Below are 21,729 nucleotides of genomic sequence, written 5' to 3'. Positions count from 1 at the left end.
TCCTCCTGAAACAAAAACAAAGACTTGGCTATGAAGGGAACTCGGTCGTCCAGGATCATCTCTAGAGCCTTCACATGAATGAGTGGAATGTAGACACTACATAAACACACGCCATGGGAGATGGTACAATACAATGGAAGGAGAAATGGAACCAGAGAAGGAACTATATGCAATATGGACAGGGATGGACTACTATCAGGGCTGGCTGAGCACTCCAGGCACTTACGTTTGTGGTTAGTTTTCTTCTGACATGCCTTATTAATAGCTTTAAGTATGGAGGTGGTATCTAATAATAGATTTGGAGACTTTGTGAAACTTTGCATCTCTAATCATACACTCTAAAAATATGCTTACATCCTCTTCCAGTCAGGTTAATTACAGCTACAGTTATTTCAAACTTAATTACAGCCCTGAGTGGACATTTTCAGGCATTTATAACCATTGTCTGATTTGTCAACACACTTTTGTCTCCTATCATTTGTGTATTCTCTAACCTTCCAGATTTTGATGAATGTCTGAGGGAATTTGTCATCTTTGTCACCTAATTTTAATACCTCAGTAATGGAGTAATGTGAACAAATGTTAATCATAATTGGGAACTTGTTTCACTTACATTTTGAGCTTAATAATTTCTGTACTGTAGGTGCTAATAATAATGATACATTTGGATTTGGTAAAGAAATTATTTATTTTGGTAGAGGTTTTTATTTTCTAAGAATAAATGAATATCAATTAACTGTTAGATATGGCTCATATTTCTAGTGTGAGATTAAGCTAATTAACAATAAAGACATTTAAAGAATTTTTTCAACAACTTTTTTTTTTTTAAACTCATCATTACCAAGAGTGAAAATAATTCTGGAGCAGACTGAAGGCCAGGTGCTGGCTCAGGATCGCAGCACCTGTGTTAAAAGAAGACATAGACTATGGAAAAGGAAAACTGTTGTTGAGTCAGTTGGACTCATGCTAAAAAAGTCTCATCCAGGGTGTGGATGTGAATTTGGGAATGATTGAGCACTGCAGCTCAACTCAGATTTGAGTATTCTACCTCATTTAACACACCTGATCCAGGTCCACAGCTCAACAACTCCATGAAATTGAAGCAGGAAGAACATAAATCTTTATAAATCTCTGTGGAGCTGCAGCCTTCCATGATCTGAGTTTGACACAGAAGGGAAACACAGATGTGACTTAGACCAGTTAAGTATTGTTATGAGTTTGAGTTTCACCTGTTCAAGCCATGAAGTTCATTTTATAGGTTAATTTGTAACAATATTCAGAATATATGACATCATTCCTTGGGAATTGTACAGATGGTTTATAATATTTAGCTAATAATGTCAATAAAGTCAAAACTGTACAACATCAAACTGCTTTTTCAAACAATTTTTGTTTATATATAAATGCCATTGTAGTACAGTAAATTACAGAAACCATGCAAATGATAGAATATGAAAAGCTTTTGTAATTGTTTTTACGATTTAACATTTAAAAAAAAAATTTTTTTTTTATACAAGTGTTAGCATAATTTACTGCTGTAACATTCGGATAAGAGCAGGTATGTTATACAAAATGTGTCTCTTATACAGCTAACACTATTGCACAAATATCACAGCTGATCATAGTAGATCTTAAATTTACTTAAATATACATCAATTTAATATAATTATCAACATGATAAATTAAAACACATAAAACTCACTATAGGATTTGTTTTAAGGCACAAAACAACAATGCATCATTATTATTATTATCATTATTATTATCATCATCATCATCATCATCATCATCATCATCATCATCATCTGCATCATCATTTTTTTTTTTAACCAGATCTAATGCCATTGCTTTTTGGTGGTCTGTAAAATGTATAATCCTACAATATTCTTCCTAATCATAACAAACAAGAGGTGTGATGAAAGGTTTTTCCCCTCTTAACATTTAGTTCCGGTGTTTGGACATTATGCCAAGGTAGAACTTCTAGGAGGACCCATCAGACCTGCTCTGGACATTAGAGCTTGGCTCGGAGGGATCCCACTACCGGCTTGTCGGCGCAGAACTCCGCCCACCAAGACGGACGTTCCAGAGCGTTCTTTCCCTGAATGACAGCGGCCCACAAGTTCTTATAGAGCTGAAGTACAAAATACAAAAGCATGATAAGGATAATACACTTTACAAACTGTATAGCATCTTGCCAGATTTAGCTCAACATATTTAAAACATCTACTGGAAAGTAGATGAAACAATGCCTAGTCTACACACCCCTGTTAAAACCGCAGGTTTTTGTGAAGTAAAGAAAACATAAAAAAGAAAAATCAAGTGAAATCTTTGATGGTGGTGCACATCCTTTAACTAATAACTAATACTTTGTTAGTCATTCCATATGTATTTCATAGGATTTAGATCTGGGCTCTGACTGGGCCATTCAAAAATGTGGATCTTCTTCTCAAGCCATTTCTTTGTTGACTTGGATTTGTGCTTTGGGTCATGGCTCGAAGATGAATTTTTTCTTCATCTTCAGCTGTCTAACAGAGGTCTGCAGGTTTTATGCCAAAATAGACTGGGGTTTGGAAGTATCCATGCTTCACTCTATCTTGACTAGAGCCTCAGTCTCAGCTGAAGAGTAACAGCGCTATAACATAATGCTGCCACCACCATGCTTCACTGTGGGTATTGTGTTCTTTGGCTGATGAGCTGTCTTATGCTGGCACCAACAGAAGATATTTTTTTCTGTGGTTAGGGGAAGTGCTTCTGTCCAGCGACCCTACCCCATATTCCACACATAAAAAATATGAGCGATTGATGTCACATGCAGGGTGGCCAGCATTTGTCCTTTCCTCAATTTTGGAGGTATGTGATGATGGCCTTCACAGTGTACATCTAATGTTTTGGAAATGTTTTCTTTTGTACCCCTCTCCTGATCAGTACCTAATGAAAATGAGATCCTGTACATGCTTTGTAAGCTCTTTGAAACCAAGGCAATTTCAGGAAATACCTACAAAAACAGCTTAACTTTATTTGGGGTTAATCAGAATCACTTAATTGATGACAGGTGTATGAAAAAAATATTTTTGAACAGCAGTTCAAAAGTGATTAAGTGGTAAATTCTGAGTACAGTCACACGACCAATTATAAACGGGTGTGCACTCTTGTGCAATCTGGTATGTCACTTTATTAAAAATATTTTGCTGGTTGCTACACTATATCACATTAATTAGGAAACAGATCTGACATGATTTATCTTGGTTTCATTTTTTTACATCACAAAAACCTGCAATTTTAACAGTTGACTTTTTATAGCCCCTGTATGTTTAATGAAACATCTGTTAAGGTCTATCCCAAGAAAGTTTACAGAAGCACTGTTTCAAGCAGGCTTAAATTAAACAATGCTGTCTGTTGTTTATATATATATTTTAGAAATCCCTTTTACAGGAACTTGTGGAGACAAGACAGAGAATTGGCCCGATGCCAGAATGAAGAGTGATTTTCCTGTAAATACCAACTTGGCTATAAACGAGGCTAAAGCATGCGAGACCGGCCAATGGAATTACCGAATAGGGCTGGTGTTGTGCGTGTTTCGCTGTTTTGTTAAACGTCTGGGTCCCTCTCTTCAGACTTTTAATAAAAGAGTAGCTGGTTTTCTTTCCCTGTATACCTGCTAGTTGAACACCCACCATCTGACTATTAAAGAAAATCAAATATTGTGTTATGAGAAGATTTTCATGAAATCTTATACAAGATTACGGCCACGCTCTCTTAAATGAGAGATTTCTGTTCTCTCCTTTTTTTGTCATTTGAAACCAAATTACACAAAAAAGAGCAGAGTACAAAAAAAGAGGTCTGAAGAAAATTAATGGGCCATAAAAACTAAAGAGTATACAGCCTTTGGTAAAGAAAAAAGTCTTTAAAACAGCATAGGGGCACCCTGGAAAACAGACTGTATAAGACAAAAATTAAAACCTCCTTCTTAAAGGTTTTACAAATTTCTCTGCTGCATACGTTTTTCCAAAACCCCAATCACAGTAAGGCAGAAGAAGTAAGTGTGTGTATGTTTTCCCAGCTGAGTGTTGAGCAATACCAGGTCGCTTACCTCACCATCAGCGTTGCCAATGGGTGAGTTCAGAATAAAGTCAGGAGGAGCGATTACGTCAACCAAAGCCACAGCATCATCTTTGAGCTGGTAGGAATAAAGATCACAATCCCTTTATAATATGACCGCTATTACGCACCTGTTATTTACACATATGTATATATGTGTTTTTAGGCTGACCTGTCTACAGAGACTGAGGATAGCATTCTGCATGAAGTCAGCAGGATCTTTTCCAGACAAATAGCCTCCTGGACAAAACAGTAAAATTATTCTGCATGATTTCCACATGATTCATGATTAAGAAGGTATAAAAAGGCATACCTTGGTAGAGGATGCCCATATGGTTGGTGAGGGTCCAGAGGCCATACAGAGCACACAGCCTCCTCAGAACTGATCTGACACCTGGTGGAGTTTGGTCATCACTAGTCACATCATGGAAGCGCTGCAGAACTGTGTGTTCAATGTAGGCTATCGCCAACGAGCGACAGTAATACACCTATATACAGGCAGAAATAATGAGAGATAGACAATATAAACTTTTGCTAGTCCTCAAACCATGGCTTTAGGTACACATTTACAGATCCATCTGTAGACACATGTACAGGTGCATCTCAAAACATTAGAATATTGTGGAAAAGTTCATTTTTTTCGGTAATTTAATTTAAAAAGTGGAACTTTCATATTTTCAAGATTCATTACACATAAAGTGAAATGTTTCAAGCCTTTTTTGTTGTAATCTTGATGATTATGGCTTACAGCTCATGGAAATCAAAAATCCAGTATCTCAAAATATTAGAATAAAGAATTTATAATGCAGAAATGTCGACCTGAGAAGAGCTCTAATCAGGTAATTAACTCAAAACACCTGCAAAGGTTTCCTGAGTCTTTAATCTCTCAGTCTGGCTTCAGTACACAACCACAATCATGGGGGAAGATGGGAGTAAATGATGCAGTTCATTTGGAAATCAAGGTCCCAGAGGCTGGACGAAGAGTGGAGAGGAACAGAATCCAAGTATAACATGCTGCAATGAGAGTCAGCCCTCTAACACACCAGAGAAAAGAGCACTGAGTTATTGTCAGGCTGAAAGTTCAGCTGCTAATGTCACTGGGTCTGGGTGGAGTACAGTCATTTTTTAATTTTATTAGTGTACATTGTGAGAGATTTTAAAACAACACAATTTGAGGTCATTTGGCAGGAAAGGTTTTGTTTTGTAGACAGGGCGTCTGACACATGAAGACTAACTGAAGTCAAGTAGAAAAAAGGAGGAGGATGAGGAGGTGGGTGTGGAGTAACATGTGGAACTAGGCACACATTGGGTGGAGCTGGACAGCCGCCAGATATTTAAAACTCTTGCTATTATGTCATCCAGTGCTGTGAAAAAGTATTTGCCTGTTTTCTTCTGTTTTTGTGTACATCTCATACTAAATAGTTATCCAACACTTATGACCCATGTGAAAAACTAATTGCCCCCTTAAACTTTAAATCTGGTTGTGCCACATTTAGCAGCAATAACTGCAACCAAACTCTTCTGGTTAAGTGGAGATCAGCCTTTCACGTACTTCTAGGACAAGGATTTACTCCTATTCTTTGGATCACTGTCTTGCTGCATAATCCAGTTGTGCCTGAGTTTCAACTTAAGGACTGAATACTGGACATTCTCCTTTAGGATTTTCTGGTAGAGAGCAGAATTCATGTTTCCCTCAATTATTGCAAGTTGCCCAGGCCCTGAAGCAGCAAAGCATCCCCACACCATCACACTTCCACCACCATGCTTGACCGTAGGTATGATGTTCTTTTTGTGGAATTCTGTGTTTAGTTTACACCAGATGTAACGGGACACCGGTCTTACAAACAGTTCCAATTTCAACTCATCAATCACAGAACATTTTCCCAACGGGTCTGAGGATCATCAAGGTGTGTTTTGGCAAAATTCAGACGAGCCTTAGTGTTCTTCTGGGTTAGCAGTGGTTTTCACTGGTTTCAGTGGTTTCTTGCCACTCTTCCATGGATGCCATTTTTGCCCAGTGTCTTTCCGATAGTGGAGTTATGATGCAAGAGAGGCCTGTAGTTCCTTTGATGTTGTCCTTGGCTCTTTTGTGACTTGCTGGATGAGTAGTTGTACTCCTGGAGAAATTTTACATTACATTTAGTAATTTAACAGACGCTTTTATCCAAAGCGACTTACAGGAGGAAATACAAGCCAAGCAATATATCAAGTGGAGAACAATACAAGTAGTGCTACCATGCGAGATTTATAATTGCGTTCTAGAGAAGCAAAGTGCGCAGAGTAGAGGTGTAAGAGGCATAGTAATTTATTTATTTATTTATTTTAAATAAAGTGGGCTTGGCATTTTAGGTGTTAGTTAAGTTAGTTATTTTAGAAGGTCAGCCATTTCTGGGAAGGTTCATTAGTGTGCCAAGTTTTTACATTAGGAGATAATGGATCTCACTGTGGTTCTTTGGAGTCCCAGAGCCCTTGAAATTGCTTTGTAACCCTTCCCAGACTGATGTATTTCAATCACCTTCTTCCTCATAATTTCTGGAATTTCTTTATATTTTGGCATAGTGTGTTACTGGGTAAGACCTTTTAACCAACTTCATGCTGTTGAAAAAGTTCTACTTAAGTGTTGATTTGATTGAACACGGTTTGCAGTAATCAGGCCTGGTTGTGTTTAGTCCAGCTGAACCCCATTATGAATGCAGTTTCATAGATTTGGGGAATTAGTAACTATGGGGGTAAATACATTTTCACACAGGCCCAGTTGGTATTGGATAACTTTTTTGCTTCAATAAATAACATGTTTGATAAATAACAACTGTATTTTGTGTTTACACAGGTTGCCTTAGATTTTGTTTTAATTTCTGAAACAATTTAGTATGAGATATACACTAAAACAGACAAAATCATACTTTTTCACAACCCTGTACATTCATGCAGCCCCTTGCATGACTGCACAACCAGACCTCTAAAACCCAGGCCCAGGGCACACCCTAAATCTAAATGTGACTTTAATTCACCCCAAATGTGACTGAGGCAGATATGCACCGCTTTATCTTCAGAAATGTGCAAAACACATTACATGACCCATTGAGAATTACTGGAATGTTCCTCTGTTATATTCATGGGTGTTTGTGGCAATGTTCTGTGACAAAGAATACTAGAAGGGAAAAAAAAACATTTCAAAAGCCCTGCAGAACTTCTTCTGAGGATGTACACATTTGTAGTTTCAAAGCCTACATGAAACTATTTCTTTTCAACAACTCTGTCTAACAGTGAACACTCTGTTAGATGTTTTATAAGTATAATGCTCTGACAGATCTTTTCACACTTACATACAGGACCCGATAGTTAGGTTCACTTGGCTGAGTGTGGAAGCTGTTTACAGTCCCATGTGCGATCCAACCTCTGGTCCTTTTGAAAAATGATGGACTGGACCTTACTTAAAATTAAGTCAGTCTTTTTTGTATACAGGTGAATAGCTTCAACTAAAAGGCTTCACCCAAACTGTTGAACAGCGCTGAGCAAAAGTAAGGAATGACTACATAAATAAAAATGAAGAAACACTAAATAAATAAGAAAGGAATATGTACACCAAACCTGCGGTGACAAGCCCAGAATCAAAATTGTGGTTAAGGCCTCCAGGGTTTAGGAATAGTGTAAAAATACTCTAGTGAGAGGTTTTAGAACTGGCAGTGAAATAAAAGCTGATTAGGACCTCAATCACCGAAAATATAACATTTTTCAGCAGGGGTGGACAAATGAAGAATTCAGTAGCTAACCCACTGGGTTGTTAGGAGGTCCAGTAAACTTGTCCAGTCCCATGGTTGTCTGGAAGCCTAATGAACTAGAGACCAATTATTGGTAAATATTTGGCTATGAGATGTGGTGCTCTGTCCTAGGGCCTTGGTGATATTGACCAAAAAAAAAAAAAAAAAATTTTAAAAAAATCAAATTTATTAACAATTCTCAATTATAATTTCTTTTTGCTCTTACAAAATGTAATTGAAAATTTAAAAGTTTTTTCTTAAAGAAAGAAAGTTTTTTTTATCTTTCTCAGAATGGACAAAAATAGTACCAGCACCATCTATAACAAATGGTGCAAACGATGGTTCTTTTAAATAAAAGATATTTTTGGGCATCCATTTTTCCAATTCGTCAATGAACCTAGGTCGAAAAACGACGTATTTCCGACTGGCCATTACCACTTAGGAGGCAAGTCAAATGCAGCATTATATTTTACATAAACTTGTTTATATGGCTTTTCAAACCTGTATGTTTAAAGTGATATTTCCACCTTTCTTTGCTACGAACTTACCTAGGTGTTGTTTTAATTATCTAAGCCGATGTGTGTAGTGCAGCAGGTGGTGTAATTTGGATGTTTGCGCTATAGTAACAGCATTGACATAAACATACATACCAAATAAACAATTTTCTTCTGAAACAGTCAATAGGAAATACAGTTTATTTTCTTTCACTGACTGCATCTCTACTTTTGTCTGACACTCAACAACAAATAACGACTTCCAACGCTATTGATTTGTCCACCTCTAATCATTTACATTCAAACTGACTTTTAATCTCTTTTACTGTCTTTCACACATTCAAAAGCTAAATATTTTGCTACTGACTGCTATTTAATGTGGCTTATTATGCCAGATTACAGTGTTATTTTGCATGTTTTACTTTCCCAGTGATAACCTGATGTTGGATTTTCTGCACCTATGTAAGCAATATGAATACACTGATACACATGTGTCTCTGGGGTGTATGTGGGACAGATTAAAAGCATACCTGGCTGTTGTTGCGTGCCTCAAACTCTCCCATCCCCAGAGCTCTCTGCTCGCTCAGCTTCCTCTGACTCTCTCCCAGCAAGAAACATACCAGCCACTTATATGCTGCCAGAGGCACTGGACCATGTGAATAAAATATAAAAAATAAATGCACATAAAATGTGATTGATTTGAAATATAAATTATTGCTTAAAATTTATTGTACATTTTGGGGAATGATTTGATGTGGTCTGGCTTCTATAATAAAAGTCTATGCGTTATGAATGTATCTTATACAGCCAGATATTACAGTATAATTTTATAATGTTAATAATAGGGTAAAGCAGCAATGAGGAAAACCAAATGCGTTGTGACTTGAAGAAGGCGATAATTATAAATGTTGGAAACGGGTGGTGATTGTACAGCTGCTCTGGATTTGATCAGGTATTTGGCATATAATTCCCTACATGCACAAACTCACATACGCCCATTAGGGATTTGGAACCATGACAATATTATAAGCTTACATCTTATCAGCAGAGTGAAGGCGTGAACGTTGATGAACAGAGATAACAAAAAAGCCCTTGAGGAAAGCTAAGGATTAAACTAGCCTGCCATATATTCATCTGTTTCCCCCTACTGTTCTCTCTTGACTGATATAATAAACGCCACATAATAAACCACTTTTGGAAACCACTGCAAATTTGCATTCTGAACGGCCAAAAACGTTTCACATACTGAATATCAGGCTACAGTATAAGTGGCTTGAAAGAGATAACCATATGGAGATACTACAAAAGCCTTAGGAAGGAAATGGGCATGTTTGGTTTTGACATTTGGAAGATAATGAGACCTCCAGGTTGGACATTTTGATGGCCTCTTTTCTATAAGCACACTATTTGTGTATTTGTTGCAGTTTCCCAGTGCAAAAGTTTGTCAGCTGACAGCTCGACTAAGTTTGAAATCTAAAACAAACAGATAAACAGATGTGTGGAATATGGACAAATAACTAGGCTTTGGATAGACAATAAACTATACTGTTGTGTTGCTGGCACCAAGTTTCCAGCAGGGTAACAGGTCATAGTAAAAATATTTGAAAAAATAAAAATACTGGTACCATGCAGTAAGTTGTAGCATTGTTAAATCGTTCATCGAGTTTAAAACGTCCCCTCGACACTGTTCACGTGACATGCTGAGTGTTTTGCACAGTAAGTATTCCAACCGACCAATCAAAAACCTACTCTTCTGACCCCAGTTGCCAGGTAACAGACAGTCAAGTCATGAGCAGAGGAATGAAGTCAGTAAAAGAGTGCAGATGTGTGGCAGATGTGCAACAGAGGCCTGTGTGCAGCATGAGAACTTCCAGAGAAGTTCCATGAACTTCCAAAGAAGCAGTCTTATTACGATAAAACGTATGCAACATGACACTGGGTGTGTTTTTAAAAGAGTTCGCTTTCTCTCAAATTTTTAGGTGGTAAGTAGGTTTGTCACCTCACCCATTTTGTTTTGAGAAAGGAGTTCAATATGCATGGAAAAATAATTATTTTCTTTTGGGTAAATAAGTAGATTAGCTTTCTGTGGTCCTCCCTGTACAAAAATGTCAACCCGAAGGATAGAGTTCAAACTTTCCATAGTAAGTTATTCAGGAAAACAATGCTACAGTGTCATTATTACACACTCTACCTGCTGAGTCCATGCACTCCTCTACTGAGGCAGCTGTGAACCTGCTTTCCAGAATTGTTTTCCAGTTGTCCAGGAAGTACACTGTCTCCAGAGGAGACTCAATCCTTCCTTTACCTAGAGTTGAATAAACAGGTTATCCACAATGCACCAAAATATTTCACACAAACTTTTTTTTTTTTTACCAGCAAGCTAGCATGCAGACTTTAAACTGCCCATTAAAAAGTTATATACACTGAGGGAAAGACCTTGCTGCTGGTGCTGGAGCAGGCTAAGCAGGTAACTGCTAGTCTGTTGCAGAAGGACGTTGTTGTCCCCCTCGTATGTGCAGTTCGGGTCATTGTCATCACGGATGTCTCCGAGGCGGTTCACTTGGGAATGAACACAAGAAGGAATTTGCACTTTTACTAACTCAAAACAAAACATCCCCTTTTCTTACAACTTTAGATCTATGAACTTGTTTGCATGCTCATGCTTAAATAGTAAGCATCTACTTATACACAAGTACACTAATATATATCTATATATCTATATATATATATATATATATATATATATATATATATATATATATATATATATATATATATATATATACACACACACACACACACATACATACATATATAGATAGATAGATAGATAGATAGATAGATAAATAGATAGATAGATAGATAGCAACGTGATATGGAATTCTACAGTAACTTTCTGGGTACCACTATGTCCTAACAGAACAGCGAAAAGCTGCATTTTGTATATTGCAGTTGAATATTGCACAGTGATACATGCACAGACCAACTCTGGTTGAAAGGGACCTCTTAATGTGAATGTGGATTTAGTTTCTTGTGTAAGGGTAGCATGGGTAAAACTCACTGGCCAGGTATCCATGCCCTCCACAGGCTTCACGGCATTCCTGAATGCCCCTCTGAGCCGTCCACGCACCCAGAGGCTTACTGGCGCATGACATGGCATGAATCTCTCTACCCAGCTCAGCCTTAGAGAGCACAATACACATACACACACTACATAACTAAATCTGTGAGAGGAAATAAAATAAAAGATCCCAAGTATTTGTACTTGACTGCTTAGGAAAATATTACACCAAATGGATTACACCTTGAAGTGCACTTGTGTACCTGTCTGTCACTGCTGTCCTTCATCAAGAGACCAATTTGAAACTCCACAAAGTTCATGTAAAAGGATTTGGAGAACAGGTCCAGCGCATAGACCGCTGCCACATATGGTATAAGTCTCCATTGCTGCAACAGATGACCAAAAACACATAACCAAAAACGTTGTCCTCAGTAGACATTCATATATTCCTCTCTTATAATGAATAACATTCACCTACAAAAAATATAAAGGAAGTCCATGGCCTATAAAAAAAGTATTAGGTCTCAAGATGCCCGACAGTGAAGAATTCAAACCACTGAAGGGGTTATCGTGAATTTGCAATGCGACTGCCATACTTGGCTGGTAGTCTGAGAAAGTATATTTGGCCCTGCTCTCTGGATGGAAGGAATGACATTACTCTGTCCGCTAGAGTCAGAGCAGTTCTAGTTTAGTTTAGTTCTGAATCAGAGCAGAACTAGTCTGAGCTCATGTATACGAACTAGAGCAGTTCTCCTCCAAACGCTTTTAGTGCAGTTCTAAAAGGTATGGTGGCTTCACATGTTTGTCCCTCATCTCTGATTTGTAGCCATCATGCTACAGAACAATATTAAATTAGGAGGAAACAGGGTTGATTTGTTGACCGATGAATGAATACATAAATATAATTCTGAGGTCAGATGAAGGACTTTTTTTGGTCACTGAAATTCTTGAAAGCAGTCCTTGGAATTTTGTGATAATCTCGAGCCTATCTAAGCATTTTAGGACTGTATGTAAGACTCTAATCTAAGAATAAATAAACACGGAAGATAATCATTGCTTCCTAGTAAAAGCAAAAATTCTTAGTTATTAAATGTTTTGTTTTTATTATAACTGGTTCTGCATTATATTCTATTATCATGAACATACTGATTTCAATTAATTTGTTGTTTTTTTTTGCAGTAAGAATTTTAATTTCTTGGTTAGATTTTATTTGTTAACTGAAATTATGCTTAAATTACATCATTATGTATTTATTTCCAAAATATTTTTTCAACAGTATAATGCCATGGTAAAGAATAAGCAAACCTTCTAATAGTGTAAGGACTGAACACTGGTAGTGCTGGAGGTACCAGTGTCAGTGCTGGCAATCTTCACGACTGGTCTTGCGTTTTGTAAAAGTTAGAACAGTGAGATGTACAGCTTTACGAAATGCACCTGTAGCTGGTACTCCAGTACTGGTATCTCTTCATCATCTTTAGGCCCAAACTGGCGTCGTGTAGCTGAGAAACGCACGGCGATCGTCAAAGCCAACTTCAGACTGACCACTGCCATTCTCGTTATGGACACTCGTCCTCCAGACAAGGCACCAAGTGAGGCCCCAAAGCGTTTATTAGGGTCCTGAGTGACAAAAGGAAGGAAGGAGTTCTTTGAGACTTGCGTGACACTTCCAACCATCAAAGCACTTAAAGATTAGTCATACAGCACTGCTATTACAGGATCTGGGCTAAAACATTCTGCTTGTTTTTCTAAAATCCTCCTCACATGTTTTCATCATTCTAAAAGGATGATAACTTTGCAGCACCAGCACTGTTCATTACAAATGAAAACATGGGGATTCGTTCATGCACATCTAGCATGGCAACTACAAACACAGACTGTTTTTCTTCTTTTACAGCTCATACAGATTCTTCCCAACATCTCTCACCACTGCTGGCACAATACTGTGTGAAAGTGACATACTCCATATAAAACTATGATGTTAGTAAGTGATCTGTTTTGTTAGAAAGTTCAACCAGAACAAATGCGAAGTATATTTAATATACAGTATAACTTTGTGCAAAAAAAAAAAAACAAAAAAAAACCTGGCTTAGAATCCTTTCATATTGTTCTGATTGTGGTCTTGTTTGAACAGGTGCTCTGGTACTGGTACTTTTATAGAACCCGGTATTGTGCTGACCTTGAAAGGGGTCACGTATTGTCCGTCAGGCGTCACATCTCCAGTACTGTTGAGCAGATTTTCCCGAGGGATCCTCACGTTGTGGAAAACTGCAAAACTGTAATGCACAAACCATCAAAACATTATGCAGACACAAACACAGACACGTTGATATTTCTGGAAAACGTAAGCGAGTACAAACATTCAACAGTGAACAGTATGTGAGATCTTTTCACCTTATACACACTGCCATCTAGTGGTAGCTTAATCGAACAAGTCCCTTGACCTGGGCTTAAAAGAAAATTTATTTAATGTTGTGTGGACACTCGCATGGAGCAAAAAACTCACCCGTTGTCTAGTCCATTTTGGCCCAGTTTCTTTCCTATGTCTCCAACCATTACTCCTGGCATTGCCAGCAATGTTTTGGGATCTCTAACCTGCAATATTAATACCACAAGACATGACTGCTCATCACAACATTAAAATGACCAGCCCAAAATTTAGTCACACACTGCTGAAAACAGTCACTTATTAATTCCAGTAAATAAATGGATTAGGTAATGCAGACCAAATTATTTCGGGTCAGAAAAAGGAAGTACCTGAACCACAAAAGAGTGCAGGCCATGACAGACACCATCAGACGTGTAAAGCTGGGCAAACACAATGGCATGGGTGGCAGTTTTCCCGAGGTTTCCAACCCAGAATTTTGCTGCCTCAACGTCTGGGGAGTTTATTACAAACTCCTATTTGAGCAAATACAGACAAAGTGAGAGAGAAAGAAAAAAAAAGGGGGGGGGGGCTTATAAATCATTCATTCATAACTGCAGTAAAAGCTGGTAGTCATTCTAATTACCCATGTTAGACAGAGTTGCAGTAATGCAGTCATAAGGACTGTACCGCCATTTCTTTTGCAGTTACATAAACAGTCTAGGCCACAAGCACCAGAATGACATCAAGACTGTCGGGACTGACTGTACTAAATGAAAATGTTTGTTCTCTGCCACTGAAATCTAACATCAGTTAAAACATACAAATAATGTTGTAACATGTAACATTTTTACAAATAGGTAGCACGCTATATACTGAAGTACAGTACAATGAGCAACACTGCATTTCAATATTGTCTCTTTCTTTCTTTTAAACTAATAGACCTTAAATACAACTTTATGAAACATTTAAAAATGATTCAAAATGTCATGCGGCTTTGAACTTCAACACTTTTCACAGAGAACCATGGAGAAAGCACAAGAAAACCGAAGGGCTAGCGATGTCTGTCTTCTCCTGTTTCCCAAAATATTTCATTCTTCTTTCATTATGAGTGAAGCTATGGACAGTCTACAAGTTTAACACGTTAAATATGTAATCTAACCATAATGATGCATACACAATATTTAAAATATCTACAATAACAATTTAATACACATTGAGCTCAAATGTAGAGAGGACAGAAAATCTGTGGCTCCCACTGAGACAGCACCACTGATCTAGTATGTTCATATGGTCTAATGATTTAAATTATATACAGCAGCTTCGTCTTCAATACGTAGTATCACTTCATGCTGTTTATGGGCAAAGATGTGTATTTATAAAAAAAAAAAAAAAACAAACACACAGCAACAAAAAAAAGGTGTTAAACCATGACACAAGCTGAGGGGTTAACACACAAGATTAAAGTGATGAAGACAATTCAGACATAACTCTACACATGAGTATGAGTTCAACCCCAAATTTACTGCTCTCGGATTTCTTTAGTATGTATATATTTTCGTACAGCAGAATCTATAACTTGTTGTCACTGCATGGTACTGTGAAAGTGTACCTGGCTGCTGGGGTCATATGTAGCTGTTGTTCTCATGAGCCTCGTGTTGCTGCCATGGCTCAGTTCTGTCAGCGCAAAACATCCGTATATCTAAACACACAATAACAAAATGCAGCAGGAATTGTGAACACAAATGCACACCATTTCCAAACGTCCTTTGTATTCCACTATGTTCTCATAACTCAGGAACTGTTTGTTGCTCAGAAGAAAAATTCTAATTATTGCCACTAATTATTCACCCCTTCAAGTAATTACAGAGATATTAATGAGAAATCTAGTTTGGCGTGTTTAGCATTGTCTCAATGTTAGGATTAGTCCCAATGTTTAGCGCCATCTTCAAAATTTACTCCTTACACTTGACGCTATATGTCAATCTCAGAGAAAAATAAACGACTTTTCCACTGAAAGAATCTAAGCTTTACTTCCACGTTTGGCAAAATCCCCAAAAAGGCAACCTACTCAGTCAGAAATATAGTATACAATAACACCAGTGTAGTTCAGTGTTAAATAGGGAGCAATATGGGATTTAGCCTCAACCAACTTTTTGATAAACGTTTAAAATTCTGCTTATTTCAAAATAAATAAAGTGTTTTTGTTAATAAAAAAAATAAGAGCTCAATAAAAAGGTAAATGTCAAAAATCAGTTAGAATTTAAATAGCAAAGCATAGCACTTTTGAGTAGCTAATGATGTCCTGCGGAAAAAAATATGTAGAACTGGCTGTTGTAGTTAATGATTAGTTAAAATATACGCCTATTTTTAATCTGCAAAGCAAATTTAATGTTGGCATCATAGCTTTATTTAAATAAGATTCCAAGGGAAAATGTGATGTGCATGTACTATCCCTCAATTCTTTCTAAATACAAGAAGTCACTAATATAATTTCATTTAATTTACCATATAAAAGTGATAAATTAAATGAAAAATTGGTGGCCTTGCAGGAGGGAATTTACTAGCACTCAAAGTGAAGAATCACTACAAATCATTACAAAGTTGTTCTTACTGATTACCTTTATCCTACGAAGAAACATTTCTATTCTGATAGGAGTGGTCTCCTCCAAGATGACCCCACCCCAATGCACAGGACTATGGAAGTTTTATTGCGGACAATACTCAAAAGCAATTGCAAACTGTATTTGTACAGAGCTCTTCACCACCATCATCAAAACACCAACTGAGGAACTACTGGTAGAACCATACTAGAATCACTAATCACCTTACTAATACACTTTAGAAAACCTGAATACACAGAAATGCTCAGAATAATTTTGAGACAAAATTAGTCTACATGGCCCAGTAAGAGACAGAAACAGCTTTTATGGAGGATATTTGAGTCATTATGTGCAAGTGACTATATTTATGGCAGCACATACACTCTGCACTCTGAACTTTAAACCCAAACACTGAACTACTGCAGGTTTAACCACAGTGGCGAACAGCAAGTGAGAAAAAAGAACTTTTACCGTCATATCTTCAGCATCCTGCACAAATTTGACGTGCCTCTCAGATCCAGAGCTAGCCACAGTATGTGCAAACATCTGAAGAAAAAACATTCCTGAACTTCAATATAGGTGCAAACAAACAGGTAGGATCATGTCCAATCAGACTGAATACAGTTTTAGGTGGCGTAAAAGACTGGCTCTGTTAAACCTGAGTGGTAATAATGTATCAGCAGAAATGTGTGTGTGTTTTTTTTTTTAAATAGCTCACCCCTATGTTGAGGAAGAGCTTGGCCCCTAATGACCAGTCGTACATGCCCAGGCAGTCATTGAGGACCGTCAGCTTCCATGGATTCTGCATCATCTCATCCTGGGTCAGGAAGTTGTACTTAAACAGCTGTTTGCAGCGGCGAAAAGTGAGCTCTCTCCTCCGTTCCAGTGAGATGTCCTCACCCGGCTGCCTGGCAAAGAGTGGGTCGTTCTCTATGGTGTGGAAAATGTGCTGCTGCTCAGTCAGTTGGAGACATGAGGAAATAACGGTGCGGGAGGTTTAACAAAACACAGGAAGAATCAAAATACTACATTAGACAAATTACAGGTGATATATGTGTTCAGGAAGTGAAACATTATTACACTTTTATTCCAACATGCTATTGCAAACACACACAGCCACACAGCCACACACAGCCACACACAGCCACACACAGCCACACAACTAAAAATGTTACATTCAATTAAAAATAAATAAATCTATCCTGTTACCTTGAAAGCAATGATTTCCTCACCCTCAATGAACCTCAGCATTTCCTTCCAGTTGAATGATGCCCTTTTTCTGTATACATCTAAAGGACCACTGGGAAGCTCTGGGAATTCTTCAGACAAACCCATTTTCTTGGGCCCTTAAGGATAAATTGAAGAATTATACCGATATGAGATATTCTTCACACTCTGACTAAATTCTGAAAATCATTAGCACTAAGCTTTACAAAAAAACTAACAAAAAACCCCCCCTTTCTAGCTCTATACAGATTATTAATATTATATACTGCAACTCAAAATAAATAACAATTAATCTGATGTTTATACATACAACTTATGGGGTCATTGGCAGCTTTCCAAATAAATATTGCTGCAAATGCAGTATTTTAAAAATACTTTTTTAAAAGAGTAATAAGATGCTGATTTTTTTTTTTTATATCAGTACTGATGGTACTGACTAGTGAACCAGCATGAGGATGCACTTTTTATTTACAGTATGTATCACAAAACAAGTCACTCTAGATGACATATACTAAATGCCATAAAAGTAAATATAGATAAAGCACTACGTAGCAAAGGCTGTGCTTTAATGAACATATTTATGTGGGTGTGCATGTCTACAACTCATGTAAGTGCATTTATCATAGCACAGGCATGAAAAATCTGAATTTTTAATAATCAGTTATTAAACTCAATTCAGAAATGCAGTGTGCAGGATTACCAATAGCTCATAATCAAGAGCACATTTAAAGAAATGGCAATGTTTCATATCTGCAAGAGGAAAAAAGTGTCAGAATATTCAATAAAAATACCGGACTGAGAGATTAAAGGCTCAGGAATCCTTTGCAGGTGTTTTGAGTTAATTACCTGATTAGAGTCTTCTCAGGTTGACATTTCTGTATTATAAATTCTTTATTCTAATATTTTGAGATACTGGATTTTTGATTTCCATGAGCTGTAAGCCGTAAACATCAAGATTAAAACAAAAACAGGCTTGAAATATTTCACTTTATGTGTAATGAATTTACAACATATGAAAAGTTCCACTTTTTGAATTCAATTACAGGGGAAAAAATGAACTTTTCCATGATATTCTATTTTTTTGAGATGCACCTGTATACACCACAATATATATATATATATATATATATATATATACACACATACATACACATATATATATACACACATATATATAAATTTTAGATGTACATAACCCAGTGATTTTCAAAGTGGGGGCCGCCAGGGGGCCTCAACAATTTGGTGTGAAAAATAAATACATTATTTGTTATATATATGCATTACTATAACATGTTATTTGTAACAATACATATCAAAATCACATTTGCTATACCTAACTTTCTAATTGCTAAACAGACAAAACATCAACGTAAAAAGGGGGATATATTCAGAAGTCTGTATTTTAATGTGATTTAAAGTCATCTTGCAAAAGGGGGGCCTCGGTCAAATGTTAATGCCATTTGGGGGGCCTTGCCCTGGAAAAGTTTTGGGAACCCCTGACTTAACCCACAGAATCAGAAAACAAATAGGCGTTAAATGAACTGTTAAAATTTCATATGCTCTTGAAAGAAATGCGTTTTGTTCAAATCATAAAGGCGGTCTATATTTTTTCCCCCTCGGTATTAACATATAAAGATGTGTTAAATGTCAGAGAACACAAAACAGATGTTTATCATTGCCAGTACTGGTTACGACAGACTGTTCAGAAGTTATAAACGCTGAAAACCCGAGAAGATAAAACTAACTGCAGTTTACTGCCATGCAGAGCAGGAGTCAGTGACACAAAGTTCACCATGTTTACATTGTCACCTAACTACATTTCAGCCGTTTGATCCACGATAAATACTGACAATCTGCTGAAGAAACACCCAGCAATGCCAGTGCACTTATTTATATCTCAATATAACTTTAAATTATAGTACAGAATTGCCCATGCCCCATTCTTGTAGGTTATTCTCACACCTTTACCCTCAACACACACTGTAACACACAGGAACATTAATAGCTCAGATAAGGCTTAACTACTTTAAATAAGAATAGCGATTAAACTTCTCTAAATACTAGATTAACAGATTAATAACTTCTTGTTTGGACGACTGAAATTATTTCGTAAGACCACTTACCTTCCAGACTTGCTGTAAAGCTGTTTATTCGTCTTCTTTGGAGATAAGAGTTGTCTTCACAGAAATATTTCACACTGCCACCTGCTGGCAGCACACGGGAAAATCACTGAAACGTCACTCCTGGTCTGACACGGTGTTATATGGATCATTCGGTAATACTCGGTAATACTCGGTATTCGGTAAGACTCGGTAATATTTCAGTCCCCGGACTTTTCAAAATGGTGGTTCACGAAAATTCAATGTTAAAAGCTTTTTTTTCCCCAAAAAAAACCTTTGGTGTGTTCGTTATAATGAATGAAAATAATTATTGCATTCAAATATTTTTTTTTAAATCATAAAAGAATGTCTTATTTCTAGCTTACACCAAGCGTTTGGTCATGTCCCTGAGGCACTTCGCTGAATTTGTACTTAGAAAAGAATTAATAAAATGTACTCAATCTCTATAATTTTTGCCAATAATGTAAGTGTTTATTGGTGTTCCTTTCTTGTGATTATTTATTTATTTATATAAAAAAGCTATTTTATTAATAAAAAAATAAATAAAAACAGGCTATGTCCATCATTCCCAAAAGTGACATCATTGACCGGAAGTGGTATTGTCAAGCATAACAGCTCAACCCCATCACATAAAATTAAGATGGAAAATGATTACTTTTCAATTTTTTTTTTTAAATCAATAACTATATAAAATATACTTATTTTATTGCTGCCATGTGGTCTACTCTCCCACACCACATGAGGAGCAGTGGCCATTTTGAGAAAATGAACACAACCCCATCACACCCAACCCTGTCATATGTTATTGTTTCGGGGTTGTAAACTTGTGACGGGGTTGAGTTATTCACATCATTTATCAATAATTTTAATTGAAAAATATGAAATGGTCATGGTTTCAGTAGCCTAAATATATATCTATGGAAATCGTGATAACTCAATTTAAAATTTCATATAATGTGTCCACTTAAGCTTTGACAGGCATCCTATGTCAGAAATGCCACCCACATCAGCAGCAGAAACACAAAGGAAGTGCAGCAGAACAACCAGCAGACAATCAGACCCATGGAAGTGGAGAAATAGGGAAATCCAGATGTCCTTGGACAGTGGTGCATAATGAGATATGATGATGACCTGTACCCAGGTATCATCCTTGACATACTGTCAGGTTCATAAGTCTTTGTGCAGTGATACAATTTTCATAATTTTTCACACTGTCGGCCATCAGCAGATAGTTTAGAAACATCCGATGATCAGGGCTGATTATATCCCGTCAATTAAAAGAGTGCAGGAAAACACATGGAATTCATGCTGTGTGTAAAGATGATGTTTCTTTTGTGGAATTACTTTGAATTGGATGACAATGACGACAAAACTGCAGTTAGCAAGCTCTGCACGGCTCAAATTTTACTCCGCACGCTGCAGCAGAGCAGAAGCAGTGCGTATGTTAATGAATGAGTCCTTTCACACTGGATGCTGCAGCAGTGAAGCAGGAGTTTCAGCATCGAGTCAAATTTTTTTTTTTTGCCACGCTGCTCGCGCTGAATTAAAGTGCCAGAACACCGTTAAGAGATTTAAATGAAGATGAGTTGACAAAAAGGTATATATTTGCACAGAAAAATATAGTTGTAGAGTAGTATATTTCATATCCAGTTAATATGAGTTAATATCATAAAAAAGCTTATATTATATATTACCAGTTTGATGTTCAGTGATGACATAGAAATGCTTTTGTTTGTGGTGAGTGAATGTGAGACTAACAGGAGGTTTTTTAGAATTCAGTCAATGTTAACATGAATTAATAACATTCAATAAGTTAAGAAATCTTACTTTAATCTTCAGAATTTAGTTCATGTGTTAATGTTAATTTAAGTAATGTGTTTTCTGTTTATGAGACCAGTCACTGTGAAACAACTTGCTGAAATGGAGAGAATAAAGTTTTTATTTGCATTTCCTTCAGAATTGTGGAATTAATTATTATTAATTTAAAAGAAGATGAAAAAATG

General features: G+C 36.9%; 1 protein-coding gene across 2 annotated transcripts; it reads right to left on the bottom strand.

The window, feature by feature from the left end:
* Positions 1-1,371: 1,371 nt before the first annotated feature.
* On the bottom strand, positions 1,372-19,817 carry acox3 (acyl-CoA oxidase 3, pristanoyl). 2 transcript variants are annotated; one of them, XM_053629215.1, is made up of 18 exons: positions 19,730-19,817; positions 17,589-17,725; positions 17,098-17,331; positions 16,851-16,925; positions 15,389-15,478; positions 14,169-14,312; positions 13,918-14,006; positions 13,591-13,687; positions 12,849-13,031; positions 11,678-11,800; positions 11,415-11,535; positions 10,790-10,912; positions 10,545-10,658; positions 8,884-8,999; positions 4,412-4,586; positions 4,271-4,338; positions 4,091-4,177; positions 1,372-2,131 (listed from the first exon to the last, which is right to left on the bottom strand). In XM_053629215.1, the coding sequence occupies exons 2-18, from the start codon at positions 17,712-17,714 to the stop codon at positions 2,012-2,014; spliced, it is 2,085 nt and encodes a 694-aa protein (XP_053485190.1). In that variant the 5' UTR covers positions 17,715-17,725; positions 19,730-19,817; the 3' UTR covers positions 1,372-2,011. The 2 variants fall into 2 exon arrangements, with proteins under 2 accessions (XP_053485190.1, XP_053485191.1); XM_053629216.1 differs by lacking the exon at positions 19,730-19,817 and adding an exon at positions 18,307-18,354.
* Positions 19,818-21,729: the final 1,912 nt, after the last annotated feature.

The sequence above is a fragment of the Ictalurus furcatus genome, chromosome 7, assembly GCF_023375685.1.
Source record: "Ictalurus furcatus strain D&B chromosome 7, Billie_1.0, whole genome shotgun sequence".
NCBI lineage: Eukaryota > Metazoa > Chordata > Actinopteri > Siluriformes > Ictaluridae > Ictalurus > Ictalurus furcatus.
Note: the sequence above shows the minus strand (reverse complement) of the source record. Positions and strands in the feature narration are given on the sequence as shown.